This window comes from Cebus imitator, unplaced genomic scaffold (assembly GCF_001604975.1).
Source record: "Cebus imitator isolate Cc_AM_T3 unplaced genomic scaffold, Cebus_imitator-1.0 Scaffold102, whole genome shotgun sequence".
NCBI classification, from domain to species: domain Eukaryota; kingdom Metazoa; phylum Chordata; class Mammalia; order Primates; family Cebidae; genus Cebus; species Cebus imitator.
In genome coordinates, this window is record NW_016107417.1 from 2656495 (window position 1) to 2671630 (window position 15136).

Consider the following 15136-nt stretch of genomic DNA (forward strand, 5'->3'; position numbering starts at 1 on the left):
TTTTTTTTGGCGACAGGGTCTTGCTCTGTCATCCAGGATGGAGTGTGGTGGTGCCATCTTGGCTTATGGCAGCCTTGAACTCCCAGGCTCAAGGGATCCTCCCACTTCCGGCTCCTGCGTAGCTGGGACTACAGGTATCTGCCACCATGCCCGGCTAATTTTTGCATTTTTTTGTACACATAGAGTCTCACTATGTTGCCCAGGTTGGTCTCGAACTCCTGGGCTCAAGAGATCTCCTAACCTAGGCCTGCCGGAGTTCAGGGATTACAGGCCTGTGCCACCTTCCCGTTCTTTTGGATTTCCTACATATACAGTCCTATAATCTAAAATAATGACAGTTTTAGTTCTTCCTTTCTAACCTTTATACCTTTATTTCTTTTTACCATCCTATTACACTTGCCAGGACCTCTAGTACAATGTAGAAGCAGTGATATGATGACATGTTCCTGATCTAAGAGGGACTTCATTCAAAACTTAACCCCAAAGTGTTTTTAGATATTTTTTTAACCAAGGATATCTTAATGAAGCTTAATGGAGCTCCCTGCTATGTCTAATTTGAGTGTTGATTTTTATCAATTGTTTTTCCCTTGATTGAGATAAATCATATGAATGTTCTTGTTACCTGTTTATGTGCTGAATTTTATTGACTGATTTGCAAATGTTAAACCACCTTGCATTCCTGGAAGAAGGCCCTGTTCATGAAGTATTATCCTTTTCTATATTGCTTATTCAACTTGATTTTTTTTTTTTTTTTGAGACAATGTCTTGCTCTGTCATCCAGGCTGGAGTGCAGTGGTGTGATCATGGTTCACTGTCAGCTCAACTCCTGGGCTCAAGCAATCTTCCTGCCTCAGTCTTCCAAAGTGCTGGCAGTATAAGCATGAGCACCATGGGCAGCCTCAACCTTCTTTTTTAAATTTTTGAGACAGGGTCTCACTCTGTTGCCCAGGCTGGAGTGCAGTGTTATGATTACAGCTCACTGCAGCCTCAACCTGCTGAGCTCAAGTGATCCTCCCGCCTCAGCCTTCCAAGGAGCTGGGACTACAGGCATGTGACACCACACCTGGCTAATTTGTAATTTTTCTGTAGAGACAGGGGTCTCTCTATGTTGCCCAGGGTGGTCTTGAACGCCTAGGTTCAAGCAATCCTCCCGCTTCATCCTCCCAAAGTGCTTGGATTATAATCATGAGCCACCATGCTTGGCCCCCAGCGGCAACTTGATAATATTTTATGATTTTTGCATCTATGTTCATTATGTTCATGAGAGATATTAACATGTATTTTTCCTTTCTTGTAATGTTCCTAACAATTTTTTATTGTGATAAAATATACATAATATAAATTTTACCATTTTAACCATTTTTTTTGTGACGGTGCCTTGCTCTGTTGCCCAAGCTGGAGTGCAGTGGTGGAATCTTGGCTGACTGCAACCTCTACCTCCCGGGTTCAACTGATTCTTATGCCTCAGCCTCCAGAGTATCTGGGATTACAGGCACCTGCCACCATGCCCAGCTAATTTGTTTGTTGTTTGTTTTTGAGATGGAGTCTTGCTCTGTCGCCAGGCTAGAGTACAGTGGCGAGATCTTAGCTCACTGCAATCTCCGCCTCCTGGGTTCAAGTGATTCCCCTGTCTCAGCCTCCCAAGTAGCTGGGTCTACAGACACACACCACCACGGCCAGCTAATTTTTTGTATTTTAGTAGAGACGGGGTTTCACCAGATTGGCCAGGATGGTCTCAATCTCCTGACCTCATGATCCGCCCACCTCGGCCTCCCAAAGTGCTTGGATTACAGGCATGAGCCCCCGCACCCAGCCTAATTTTTGTATTTTTAGTAGAAACAGGGTTTCACCATGTTGGCCAGGCTGGTCTTGAACTCCTGACCTCAGGTGATCCACTTGCCTCAGCCTCCCAAAATGCTGGGATTACAGGCCTGAGCCCCTGTGCCTGACCCCATTTTAACCATTCTTAAGCACACAATTCAGTGGGATTAAGCCCATTCACATTGTTGTGCAATCCTCACCACCATCTGTATCTCCCCTTGACAGATATTTGTATCAAGGTTATGCTCTCCTCCTAAAATAAGACAGAAACTGTGCCTTCTATTTATGTTTTTTGGAATTATTTATGTAAAAATGGTATTATTTCTTCTGTAATGTTTTGAAGAATTTTCATGTGATTTTATTTGTGCTAGAAAGAGATTTCTGGAAATGTTTTAAATTTATATGTATAGGACTACCTAGATTTTCTATTCTTGTTTCAGGTTTGGTAAATTGCCTTTTTCAATAAATTTGTCCATTTCATCTAAATTACCTAGAGTTTGGCAACAACTTGTTCATATCTACTCATTGTCTTTTTTTGTCTGTGGTATTTCTAGTGACATCCCCTTTATCATTCCTGATAATGGTAATTAGTATTCTTCTCCTTCCTCTCCATCTCTCTCCTGCTCTCTGAATCTCTCGTTTGTCAGTCTTGCTAGTTTATTAATTTTATCAATATTTTTTAAAAAACCACTTTTGGCATGATCGATTTATTGATTTTCTCTATTTGTATGTTTATTTTCTATTTATTGAGTTTTGTTTGTTTGCTTAGTAGAGAGGAGGTCTCACTATGTTGCCCTGGCTGATCTGAAACTCCTGAGCTTAAAGTGATCCTCCCCTTTTCACCTGGGCCTCCCAAAGGGCTGGGATTACAGGCGTGAGACACTGCAACCAGCCTTTATTGATTTCTGTGCTTATCCTCTTATCCTATTTTCTTAGGGTTTAACTTGCTCTTCTTTTTCGATCTCTTGACCTCGTGATCCGCCTGCCTCGGCCTCCCGAGTGCTGGGATTACAGGCGTGAGCCACCACGCCCAGCCGCTCTTCTTTTTCTAAGATTTTTTTTGTTGTTGTTGTTGAGACAGAGTCTTGCTCTTTTGCCCAGGCTGGAGTGTAATGGCACACTCTCGGCTCACCGCAACCTCTGCCTCCTGGGTTCAAGCAATTCTCTTGCCTCAGCCTCCTGAGTAGCTGGGATTACTGGTGTGTGGCATCACACCTGGCTAATTTTTGTATTTTTAGTAGAGATACGGTTTCTCCATGTTGATCAGGCTGGTCTGGAACTCCTGACCTCCTGATACAACCACCTCAGCCTCCCAAAGTGCTGGATTACAGGCGTGAGCCACCATGCCCAGCCCAAAATAATTTTTTTAAGTTACTTATTTTCCAGCCAGCCGTAGTGGCTCATAACTGTAATCCCAGCACTTTGTGAGGCTGAGGTAGGTGGATCACCTGAAGTCAGGAGTTTGAGACCAGCCTGGTCAACATGGTTAAACCCTGTCTTTACTAAAAATACAAAAAAAACATCTGGTTGTGATGGCACACATCTATAGTCCCAGCTACTGGGGAGGTTGAAGCAGGAGAATTGCTTGAACCTGGGAGGCAGAGGTTGCACTGAGCTGAGATCGTGCCACTGCACCGCAGCCTAGGCAACAGAGTGAGACTTTGTCTCAAAAAAAAATAATGAGCCGGGCGCGGTGGCTCAAGCCTGTAATCCCAGCACTTTGGGAGGCCGAGGCGGGTGGATCACGAGGTCAAGAGATTGAGACCATCCTGGTCAACATGGTGAAACCCCGTCTCTACTAAAAATACAAAAAATTAGCTGGGCATGGTGGCGCGTGCCTGTAATCCCAGCTACTCAGGAGGCTGAGGCAGAATTGCCTGAACCCAGGAGGCAGAGGTTGCGGTGAGCCAAGATCTGCACTCCAGCCTGGGTAACAAGAGCGAAACTCCGTCCCAAAAAAAAAAAAAAAAAATAATAATGATAACTTATTTTCTTCAGTGTCATATACTCAAGGCTTTCTTCTTTTCTAAAATATGCATGTTGTAGCATACATCTCCCTCTGGACACTGTGTGTATTTTATGAGTTTTGATATGTCATATTTTTATAATCATCAATTTAAAAATATTTTCTATTTTTCATTTTAATTTCTTCTTTGACCTATGAGTTATCTAGAAGCATGTTGCTTAATTTCCAATATTTTAGAATCTAGTTATGTTTTTGTTTTGATTCCTTATTAACTCTGGAGCAGAGAATACACTCTATATGATTTCAGTCTTTTAAATTTTATTGATACTTGCATTATAGCTGAATATATCATTAATTTTGGTAAATGTTTCATGTGCATTTTTAAAAATGTACTTTCTGTAGTTGTTGAGTATAGAGCTCTACATAAGTCAATTAGATCAAGTTGATTAATCATGTTATTTAAATCTTCTAAATCCTTACTGATATTTGTGTCTGCTTGATCTAACAGTTTTTGAGAGTTGTGTTAAAATTTCTTACTGGGCTGGGCATGGTGACTCATATCTGTAATTCTAGCACTTTGGGAGGCTGAGGTGGGAGGATCACTTGAGCTTAGGAGTTGGAGATCAGCTTGGCCAACATAAAAAGACCCCTTTTCTAAAAAAAAAAAAAATCATACTTTATTTACTATTAATTGTAGGTTTACCTATTATTTCTTTTAGTTCTGTCATCTTTTACTTTGATGCTATTTTATTAGGTGCATATAAATTTAGGATTATCTTTCTGTGGAATAAACTCTTTCATCATTATAAAATGTCCCTCTTTATTTCGTTTTCTTTTATTTTCCTTTTCTTTTTTTGAGATAGAGTTTTGCTCTCATCATCCAGGCTGGAGCACAATGGCGTGATCTTGGCTCAGTGCAACCTCCGACTCCTGGGTTCAAGAGATTCTCCTGCCTCAGCCTCCCAAGTAGCTGGGATTATAGGTGTCCGCCACTACTAATTTTTGTATTTTTAGTAGAGACAGGGTTTCACCACATTGGCCAGGCTGGTCTCAAACTCCTGACCTCAGGTGATCTACCCACCTTGGCCTCCCAAAGTGCTGGAATTACAGGCATGAGCCACTGCACCTGGCCATCCCTCTTTATTTCTGATGTACTTTTTTTTTTTTTTTGAGACAAAGTCTTGCCTTGTCACCCAGGATGGAGTGCAGTGACATGATCTCGGCTCACTGCAACCTGCACCTCCTGGGGTCAAGCCATTCTCCTGCCTCAGCCTCCTGAGTAGTGGGGATTACAGGCATGTGCCACCATGCCCAGCTAATTCTTGTATTTTCAAGAGATGGGGTTTCACCATGTTGGCCAGGCTGGTCTCGAATTCCTAACCTCAAATCCCATAATCCACTGTGCCTAACCCTCTTTTTTTTGTGTGTGAAATAGAACCAGCTGATTATTAAAAAAAAAAAAAAAAAAAAGACGGGGTTTCACCATGATGGCCAGGCTGGTCTTGAACTCCTGACCTCAGGTGATCCACCCACCTTGGCCTCCCAAAATGCTAGGATTACAGACGTGAGCCACCTCGCCTGGCCTTTTTTTTTTTTTTTTATTAGACAAGGTCTTACTCTGTCTCCCGGGTTGGAATGCAGTGACACAATCACAGCTCATTGCTCATTGTAGACTCAAACAATCCTGAGCTGAAGCAATGCTCCCACCTTAGCCTCCCACATAGGTGGGACCACAGGTGGGCATCACTATGCTCAGCTCCCACCCATTTATATCAACCTTTCTGTGTCCTTATATTTAAAATATGTCGCTTTTAACAGACTCTAGTTGTTTGTTTTTTTCCAAAATACAATCTGACAATGTTTTTTTAAACTGGAGAATTTAGTCCATTCATAATTATTGTAATTACTGATGTAGCAGGCTACCAACTTGTCATCTTGCTTTTTTTGAGTAAGAACATGCGGTGTTTGGTTTTCTGTTCCTGTGTTAGTTTGCTGAGAATGATAGCTTCCAGCTTCATCTACATCTCTGCAAAGGACATAATCTCATTTTTTTATGGCTACATTCCATGGTGTATATGTACCACATTATCCAGTCTATCACTGACAGGCATTTGGGTTGGTTCCAAGTCTATGCTATTGTAAATAGTGCTGCAATAAACATATGTGTGCATGTGTCTTTATAGTAGAACTATTTATAATCCTTTGGGTTTATTTATTTTTGAGATAGAGTTTTGCTCTGTTGTCCAGGATGGAGTTCAATGGTGCGATCTCAGCTCACTACAACCTTTGCCTCCTGAGTTTAAGTGATTCTCCAGTCTCAGCCTTCCAAGTAACTGGGATTATAGGTGTGTGCCACCATGCCTGGCTAATTTTTTGTATTTTTAGTAGAGATGGGTTTTCACCATGCTGACCAGTCTGGTCTTGAACTTTTGACCTCAAGTCATCCGCCTGCTTTGGCCTCCTAGAGTGCTGTGATTACAGGCTTCAGCCACTGCACCTGGCCAGTATTTTATATTATTTCATTTTCTCCTTTATTACATTTTTACTTATATATTCTTTTTTGTCTCTATATTTAAAGGAGGATCTTAGAGAAGGCAATCTTAACCTAGAGGATAAGTATTGGTAGTGAACTTCCGGAGATTATGGCTCCTGCAAAGGCTGGGTGGTGCATCCATCTGTTCAATAGCTCAACACACCCTCAGAACATACAGCAATAATACTACAATAATAATAACATAATAGTTAACTCTTATGTTGGCCTTTACAACATGCTAGGCACCGCTCTAACCATTTCATATATATGCCCTAAGCATTTTATATATGTTAACTACTTTAACCATGAAGATGAACATAGATAAACATTGAAGCAGACATATTCTGTTCCAGCTTTGTGTCTCTCAGTCCCTCTTGTTCCTCTAAACCACTTGAACCCCACTCCTGATTTCTTGGCTTCTCTGACACTACCAACGCAGGCTCTCCCACTTGCCCCAGACCCCAAACACATACAGTCTGGCTCACTGGCACGGCAGGTCCCCTAGTCCCCAGCCTCCTTCTTGCTGCCTTAGTATCTCTCCTCTGACCTACACTGCTTGGCAGCTGCTTGAGGGGGCTGAGGCCTCAAAGATGGACCACAACTGCTTCGTCCTCATCCTCAGCCACAGCCCACTAGGCATATGCCTCCAACTCCCAAAAGGGGGCACCTCTCCATGCTGTAACTATCCTTGGCACAACGTGGATGCTTGACAACTCCTTGCTGAATGAAGTCCAAAGGAAGAAATGATCTTATGATTATATGAACTCAGAACACAAGTGAAGCCATTAGTGCTGAACAGGATTCCCTCACGCCAGCCTCTGCTCAATCCCTAACATCCAGCCCTCCTCTCCCATTCACCCCCTACCCCCATCAAGCCAGCGTGAGTTGGTTCTGAGGAGGGTAAGAGTGACAGTGACGGGTCCCTTTCCATTTGTCAGGACAAAGGCAAAACACTGCCTCCCTTGGCATCCTCGTCAATCCCCACGCAGGTGCCACAGAGGCTTCCCACCCCCTTGCTCAAGTCTCCCTTCTCTCACTTGTGCAGACACACACATACACACAGAGACATATGGGCACACATACACACATCCAGACACACGAGACAAACACTGACATCCACACACACAGACACACATAGAAACACACACAGACACATGCACACACAGACACACAGAAACGCACACAGATACACAGACGCACAGACAAACAGACACACACAAAGACATACACAGATCAAATACGGGTACACAGACACACACACATGCACACAGACACACAGACACAGATATACAGAGACACAGAGACACACAGAGACATGTACACACACAGACACACAGAGACACACGCAGACACATGCAGACACACAGACATACACATACCCACACACATAGGCAAAGACACATGCAGACCATCACACACAGACACACACGCACAGAGACACACACACAGACACAGACACAGACATGCAGACCATACACAGATACAGAGATACACACACGTACACACAGAGAGACTCTCATGTGCACACACACATGCAGACTATACACGCAGACACACACACACAGATACATGCAGACCATAGACACACGACATGCACAGACACACAGAGACAGACACACAGACGCATGCACACACAGACACGCGCACACACAGACACGCGCGCACACAGACACACACAAACGCACATGTGCACACACACAGGCACATGCAGACACACAGAGACACGCAGATACAGATACACACACTGAAACACACAGACACACAGAGACATACACATACACACACACAGACACACACAGTCATATGCAGACACACCGACATACACACACACAGTCACATGCAGGCTATACACACACAGAAACAGACACAGGCGGACCACAGACACACAGACGAGCGCGCACACACGTGGGCGCGCGCGCACACACCACCGCCTGATTGGGCATCACGGGCTCTCACAGAGTGAGGGGAGGCTGGCGGGGGTCTTCATCCTTTCTCTACCTTGCCCTCCTTCCCAGCCTCCGGATGCACCTCCATCGCTCTCCTGGGCTGCAGCACACACGGCTTCAGCGTCCGGCCACTGCCCGCGTGCTCCCGCAGGTCGACCCGCTAACTCGCCCGAAGAATCGACCGAGCCTGGATGCTCTCAGCTGACTGAGACGCTCTCCCCCGCCCGTCCAGGGAGTCGCGTAGAGTCGGGGGCGGTTCCTACGCGTTTCCCTCAGCCGCGCCTTTCGATTGGATACCGGGGCTACCGTACGTGACACCATTGGCTGGAATGTCTGCGGTTCCTGGCCCAGGCCTCAGCTTTTAAGGGGCACGCGGCATGGAGCGTAGGCCAGTGATAGGCGACAGTGTGGGAGCTGGGGTCAAGACAGCTCTAGGGTCGCAGAGGCCGCGTGCCGCGTCTCCCTCCTGTCTCCGGCTGACTAACATCCCAACCTCGTGCCGCTGTACCTGGCCGCTGCTTCCAACCGCCACGTGCGGCCTGCGCGTGCGCACTCGCCCAGTTTGGCTACCACCAGGCGGTGGGGAAGGGGAAGGGGAAGGGGAAGGGGAAGGGGAAGGGGAAAGGGAAAAGGAAGGGGACAGGGAAGGGGGTGAGGGTGGCAGGGTGGGGACGGGGAATGGGGAGCGGGGGTGGGGATGTGGGTGGTGGACCAGGGGCGAGGGCAGGGGACGATGTCTTTAGAGAAGGGGGTTCTGTTAAGTTTTCCGCCCTTGGGCCGTAGGGAGCGGCGGGGTAAGCAGCCTAAGAGGACTAGGGGACTCCTCAAGGCCCGGGGCCAGGGCGACCCTGGCAAGGCCGGGTTCCACGGGCGGCCGCCACTGGAGCAGGGCTACGAGGGGGCGCCGATGCTGCGAGAGAAAACCTGGGGACCTTGGAACGGCCTCATGGTGATTGGGAAGAGAGTGGAGCTTCTGAGTAGAAACACTCAAAAGCCGAAGCTGGAGTCTGAGTACTGGAGACTGGAAGATGTGGAAAAGGAGGCCTTGAAAGAGAAATCAGGCCCGAGTCAGGAAAGGATGGATGTGAAGCTGCTGCACCGTAGAGCAAGTGCATCACAAGCTTCAGTAGATTTGGGGAAAGACAACCCAAGGGAGATTTGGGGAAAGCAAGAGGTCAAACACAAAATAAGGGCTAAATCTAAGAGTGCAGGGATGACAGCAAGGCCTATGAGGAGGTCTGGGTTTGAAGAGAGGTCGAGGTCTGCTGGGGAGAAGGTAGGGCCCAATGGAGAGGACTTGGGATCCAGAGGCTATAAACTGGGGCAGAATGAGAAGGAGCTGAGGCCGAGTGTGGACAAAAAGAGATCAAATGTAGAGAAGCTGAGGTCTAGTAATGAGAAGCTGGTGTCCAGGGAAGAGAAGTGGGAGTCCAGTGGAGTGAACCTGAAGTCCAGTGGCAGAAAGCTGAGATCAAGTGGAGAGAATCTGAGATCGAGTAGAGAGAATCTGAGATCGAGTGGAGAGAACCTGAGATCGAGTGGAGAGAAGCTGAGATCGAGTGGAGAGAAGCTGAGATCGAGTGGCGAGAACCTGAGATCGAGTGGAGAGAAGCTGAGATCGAGTGGAGAGAACCTGAGATCGAGTGGCGAGAAGCTGAGATCGAGTGGCGAGAACCTGAGATCGAGTGGAGAGAACCTGAGATCGAGTGGAGAGAAGCTGAGATCGAGTGGAGAGAAGCTGAGATCGAGTGGAGAGAACCTGAGATCGAGTGGAGAGAAGCTGAGATCGAGTGGTGAGAACCTGAGATCGAGTGGAGAGAAGCTGGGAACCAGTGGAGAGAAGCTGGGATCGAGCAGAGAGAAGCTGAGGTTGAGTGGAGAAAAGCTGGGGTCAAGTGCGGAGAACCTGAGATCTAGTGAGAAGTTGGGGACCAGTGGGGAGAAGCTGAAGGGTTCAAGAATGGGGAGCATAAATGAGAACATTGAAAAAGTGACAGAAGTTACTGGTGATGAAAGAGTGATGGCATTTACTGATGATGAGATGGAAATTCCTTTTGAAAGTGTCAAAGGGAGTGATGAACTGCAAGGGACTGAGGAAGGAGTGGGAGTTGAGAGGGGCATCTTGCATGAAGTGAGAGACATTACTGACGAATCTGTTTCTATGGAAAAGAAAGATGTTATAGGTGAAGGTACCAGTGAATGAAGCAGATGAAGGGTTGACACCAAAGAAGGAAATAGAGGCAGACAGGGGAAGTCAGAGGAGAAATTAGAGCCAGACAGAACATTATTGACACCGAAGGGGTAAAGTTGAGAGAGGAAACGAGAGAGTCTGAGCCTAAAATAAAAGTGAGTGGAAGTGAGTTAGAAGAGCTGCTGGGGCTGAAGGCAGAGGCCAGAATCAAAGGAAACAGAGGAGTATGTGGTTCAGAGAGAAGTGGGAACATATGGAGGAGAAAGAGAGGACGTGGTAACATGTTGACAGAGGAAACTTGGATATTGAGAGAAAAGCTGTGACCGGGGAGCTCATAGGGAAATGTTTGAGAAAAGGATGGAGGATGGACTAGAAGGATTTAGTCTGACACATGATGGGGTGTATGAGATGGAGGAGAATTGCACCAGAATAAAGGGTAGATTTTGAGGGTTGTGGAAGAAGGTGCAGGCTGAAGTAGACAAAATTTCTGAAAGAATGAAGGGCTCCCAAGTGACAAAAGCAGGAGGAGAGGAGATAAGAAAGAAGTGAGGAAAAAACATAAGAAGCCACATGCTGTAATGGTGATTGTGTTTATTGGTATGTCCTTCACTATTTCTTTTCCCTTCCCTTCCTTCCTTCCCTCCCTCCCTCCCTCCAACCCTTTCTTCCTTGCCTCCGTCCCTCCCTCCTTCCCTCCCTTCCTTCCTCCCTCCCTCCCTCCCTCCCTCCCTCCCTCCCTTCCTTCCTTCCTTCCTTCCTTCCTTCCTTTCTTCCTTCCTTCTTTCCCTCCCTTCCTCCCTCCCTCCCTCCCTCCCTCCCTCCTGACTCTCTTCCCCTCTCCTCCCCTCCCCTCCCCTGTCCTTGCTTTTGGACAGTCTTGCTCTGTGGCCTGGGCTGGAGTGTGGTGGCACAATCTCGGCTCACTGCAATTTCCACCTCCCAGGCTCAGGCAGTTCTACTGCCTCAGCCTTCAAGTAGCTGGGATTACAAGCGCCTGCCACCACACCCAGCTAATTTTTGTATTTTTAGTAGAGATGGGGTTTCACCATGTTGGCCAGCCTGGTCCCAAACTCCTGATCTCAAGTGATCTGCCTGCCTTGGCCTCCGAAAGTGCTGGGATTATAGGTGTCAGCCACCACCTGGTCTACTGTATCCTGTTTTATCAGTGGGGTCTTGTGACCTGTGTCCTGGGAAACTAGGCTTGCCCTTGGGAAAGTAGTCCTGCAGAATTCCTATGTCAATATCACCTCTCTTTATTCTTCTGTGTTGCACTCCTACTGCCTGGATCTTAGATATTCCTGTTTCTTGTTTTACTCTCTCACTTTGGTCAACTGCATCATCTAATAGCTCCTAGAGAAAGTAACTATGGGAGGTAAACTTTGGGATGCTATCTGTCTGAAAATCTCAATTCTTTGTTCATAATTGACTGATAGTTTTGCTAGGTATAGAATTCTAGGCTGGAAATATTTTTCCCTTAGATTTTTGAAGGCATTTCCTCACTATCTTCTTCTTTTTTTCCTTTAAATTTAATTTTTTTTGAGACAGAGTCTCACTGTTACCCATGCAGGAATGCAATGGCATGATCTTGGCTCACTGCAACCTCCACCTCCTGGTTCAAGTGATTCTCATGCCTCAGACTCCTGAGTAGCTGAGATTACAGCCATGTGCCACCATGCCTGGCTAATTCCCTTACTATCTTCTACCTTCCAAATATTGCTATTTGTAAGTTTTTTTGTTCTTTTAATTCTATAGATAGTGTTTTTCTTCTCTATATAAATTACCTGTTTGCTACTGCTCCCTAACTCAACCTGCATCCTCATCCCATTTTTTTTCTGGCTTTACTAGAGGATCTTGGACCCTGAATTACAGCTGTTATCTTTTTTTCTCCTTTTGTCTTCCTCTTCTTGTTCTACTCTCTGGGCAATTTCATCACCTTCAAAACAATTGATATTTAATAGATGTACATATTTTGGGGGTACATGTAATATTTCGATACATTCCTATAATGTGTAAAGATCAAATTAGGGCAATTGGAATATCCATCATCTTAAATATTTATCTTTTCTTTATGCCAGGAATATTTGAATCATTCTCTTCTAGCAATTTTGAAACGTACAATAGATTATTGTTAACTACAGTCACCCTACAGATCTATAGACACTAGGTCCCATTTCTTCTATCTAACTGTATATTTCTACTCATTAATTAACATGTGTTTATTTCCTCCATCCTTCCTGGCCTCCAGTAACCACCAATCTCATCTCTTTTTTCATGAGATCCACTTTCAACTTTATTAAGTGTATCTTCCTATCCTTTCTGTTGAAATTTTACATTTTAACTTTCTTGTTCATTGATTGCTTCTTTTCTTATATATAGTATTTCTGTTCTTGTTTCATGAGCCTGTTCTCTTAGCTCTCCAAGGACTTTTCCAGTTTTCAAGTTTTCTTCTACTTTTCTTATTGTTTTCCCTGAGTTTCCCTCTCCTGCTTTCTCCACCCCTCCTTTTTGTGTGTGTGTATATTGTTGGAAGTGTTCCTCAAATGTTTGATCTTTGGCTGTTCATATTTAAGAATGAGGCATTAAGCAGAGGCCATTGGAAGCAAAATGTGCATGGATGGGGCTTATCTATGGCCTTCACTCTGTGGTGACTGGAGCAAGCAGGATTTTTTTACTGGGTACATTCAATATCAGAATCTCTAGATCTCACTGAAGAGACCATCTCATTTCTCCAGAGAATTCTCCAATCTGTCTAGGGGATATCTGCATGGCCACTGCTATAGAGGTTACAGCAGCAGGGTGCAGGGAAAGGATTGTGGAGCCTGGCCAAGTATTTGTTTCTATTACAGGGTTTTTTGTTTGTTTGTTTGTTTTGAGACTGGGTCTTGCTCTATTGCCCAGGCTGGAGTGCAGTGTCGCGATCTCGGCTTACTGAAACCTCTGCCTTCCAGGTTCCAGTGATTCTCCTGCCTCAGCCACCCAAGTAGCTGGGATTATAGGCCTGTGGCTAATTTTTGTATTTTTGGTAGAGACAGGGTTTCACCATGTTGGCCAGGCTGGTCTTGAACTCCTGACCTCAAATGATCCCTCCACTTCTGCTTCCCAAAGTACTGAGGTTACAGGCATGAGCCACCGTGCCCATTCGAGTCAGTTTTCTTACTGACATTTTACATGCTGGATTTATCTGGTTGTGTCCTGATGGTGTCATTTAGTTCGTTCTTCTATCGTAGTTCCCGTAGTTCTTCAACTGGAAGTTGAGGCTAGAGGCCCTGACTTCTCTTTCTCCATCACATTCATCACCGTCTGACTCAGAGCTTTCCTACTGTAGCTGTTTACATTCATCTCTCCCCACTAGGATATAAGTGAGCTTATACTGGCAGCAATGTGTGTCTGGTTGCCCTCTCTAGTCCAGTGTCTAACCCACATGTAGTAGCATTCAGCATGTGTTTGCAGAATGAAACAACCCGTCATATTCAGTGACTTTATCAGTCTCAGTATTATTTAACATCTATTGAGAAATTGCTGTAATGATTTACCCTGTTTCTTAGAATATGTCACATTTTTTTGAAGCCTCAAAAGCCTGAAACTGTCTTTGATCCATACTTGTACTTGAGGTTTCACCACATGTAGAATTTCCCTCAGCAGCATGAAGATGTGCGCTTTTGTTTTCTTCCTTCCTGCATGGCCATTGAGAGTCCAGATCTATTTTTACGCTGAGGCAGTTGCACAACCAGGCATTCTTTGTCTGAGACCTGTTTGCTTCTCCCTGACTCTGCTATTTCTGCTTCATTATTGGGCAGAAGCTGAGAGCTTGCTCTTCCATTTTCTGGGAACTCTGATCCCATTGTCAGACAATAAAGTGGAGATACTGGATGTGGGCAGAGTTGTAAACATAAGCTATAGATGGCTCAAGCCTCCTAATGGGATCTTCTTGACAAATGATGATGACAGCTAACATTTGCTGAATTCTTATAATAATCAGAGTAATTTACTCAGCACCATGCTAAGCACTTTACACACTCTCTATAATTTAGTCCAACAGCTCTTTGAGGTAGGAACTATTACTCTATCAACTCTTCCCGGAGCCACGCGCAGAGCCCAGGCAGCCTGACTCCAGAGCTGAGCTGGAAACCGCTCTGTCTGCTGAATGGCCTCCTCTGTTCTTACTAGACAAGCCCTGGACCTCAGCTTCCTCACCTGCCAGAGCAAGGCCTGAGATCCTGCATGGGGATAGGGAATGAGGCTGTGTAACAACCCTTCCATTCATTCCGCGCATGCTTGCTGGATGCGCACTTCAGTGGCAAGTGTTTAAAAATATAAATATTATCTGGGCATGGTGGCTCACACCTGTACTCCCAGCACTTTGGGAGGCCAAGGTGGGCAGATTATCTGACGTCAAGAGTTTGAGACCAGCCTGGCCAACGTGGTAAAACCCCATCTCTACTAAAAATACAAAAATTATCCCGGTGTGGTGGTGTGTGTCTGTAATCACAACTACTTGGGAGGGTGAAGCACAAGAATCACTTGAATTGCCGGGCGCGGTGGCTCACGCCTGTAATCCCAGCACTTTGGGAGGCCGAGGCGGGTGGATCACGAGGTCAAGAGATCGAGACCATCCTGGTCAACATGGTGAAACCCCGTCTCTACTAAAAATACAAAAAATTAGCTGGGCATGGTGGCGC

At 45.6% G+C, this 15136-nt stretch overlaps 1 protein-coding gene and 1 long non-coding RNA gene across 5 annotated transcripts in view; one reads left to right on the plus strand and one right to left on the minus strand.

Annotated features, from left to right (window-relative positions):
* The window catches only part of SNX32 (sorting nexin 32), a 23053-nt gene extending 14235 nt beyond the window's left edge, over positions 1–8818 (minus strand). The window contains exon 1 of one of the 4 annotated variants that reach the window (XM_037741591.1): positions 8310–8818. In XM_037741591.1, coding sequence (XP_037597519.1) covers positions 8310–8354 — 45 coding nt within the window. In that variant the 5' untranslated portion in view covers positions 8355–8818. The remainder of the gene's footprint in view (positions 1–8309) is intronic. The other 3 variants (XM_017537424.2, XM_017537423.2, XM_037741590.1) reach the window with 3 other exon arrangements.
* A 1108-nt stretch (positions 8819–9926) lies between these two features.
* Positions 9927–15136, plus strand: part of LOC108310160 — a 7387-nt gene continuing 2177 nt past the window's right edge. Inside the window, exon 1 of the long non-coding RNA XR_005201617.1 lies at positions 9927–11054. This is a non-coding gene — a long non-coding RNA (uncharacterized LOC108310160). The remainder of the gene's footprint in view (positions 11055–15136) is intronic.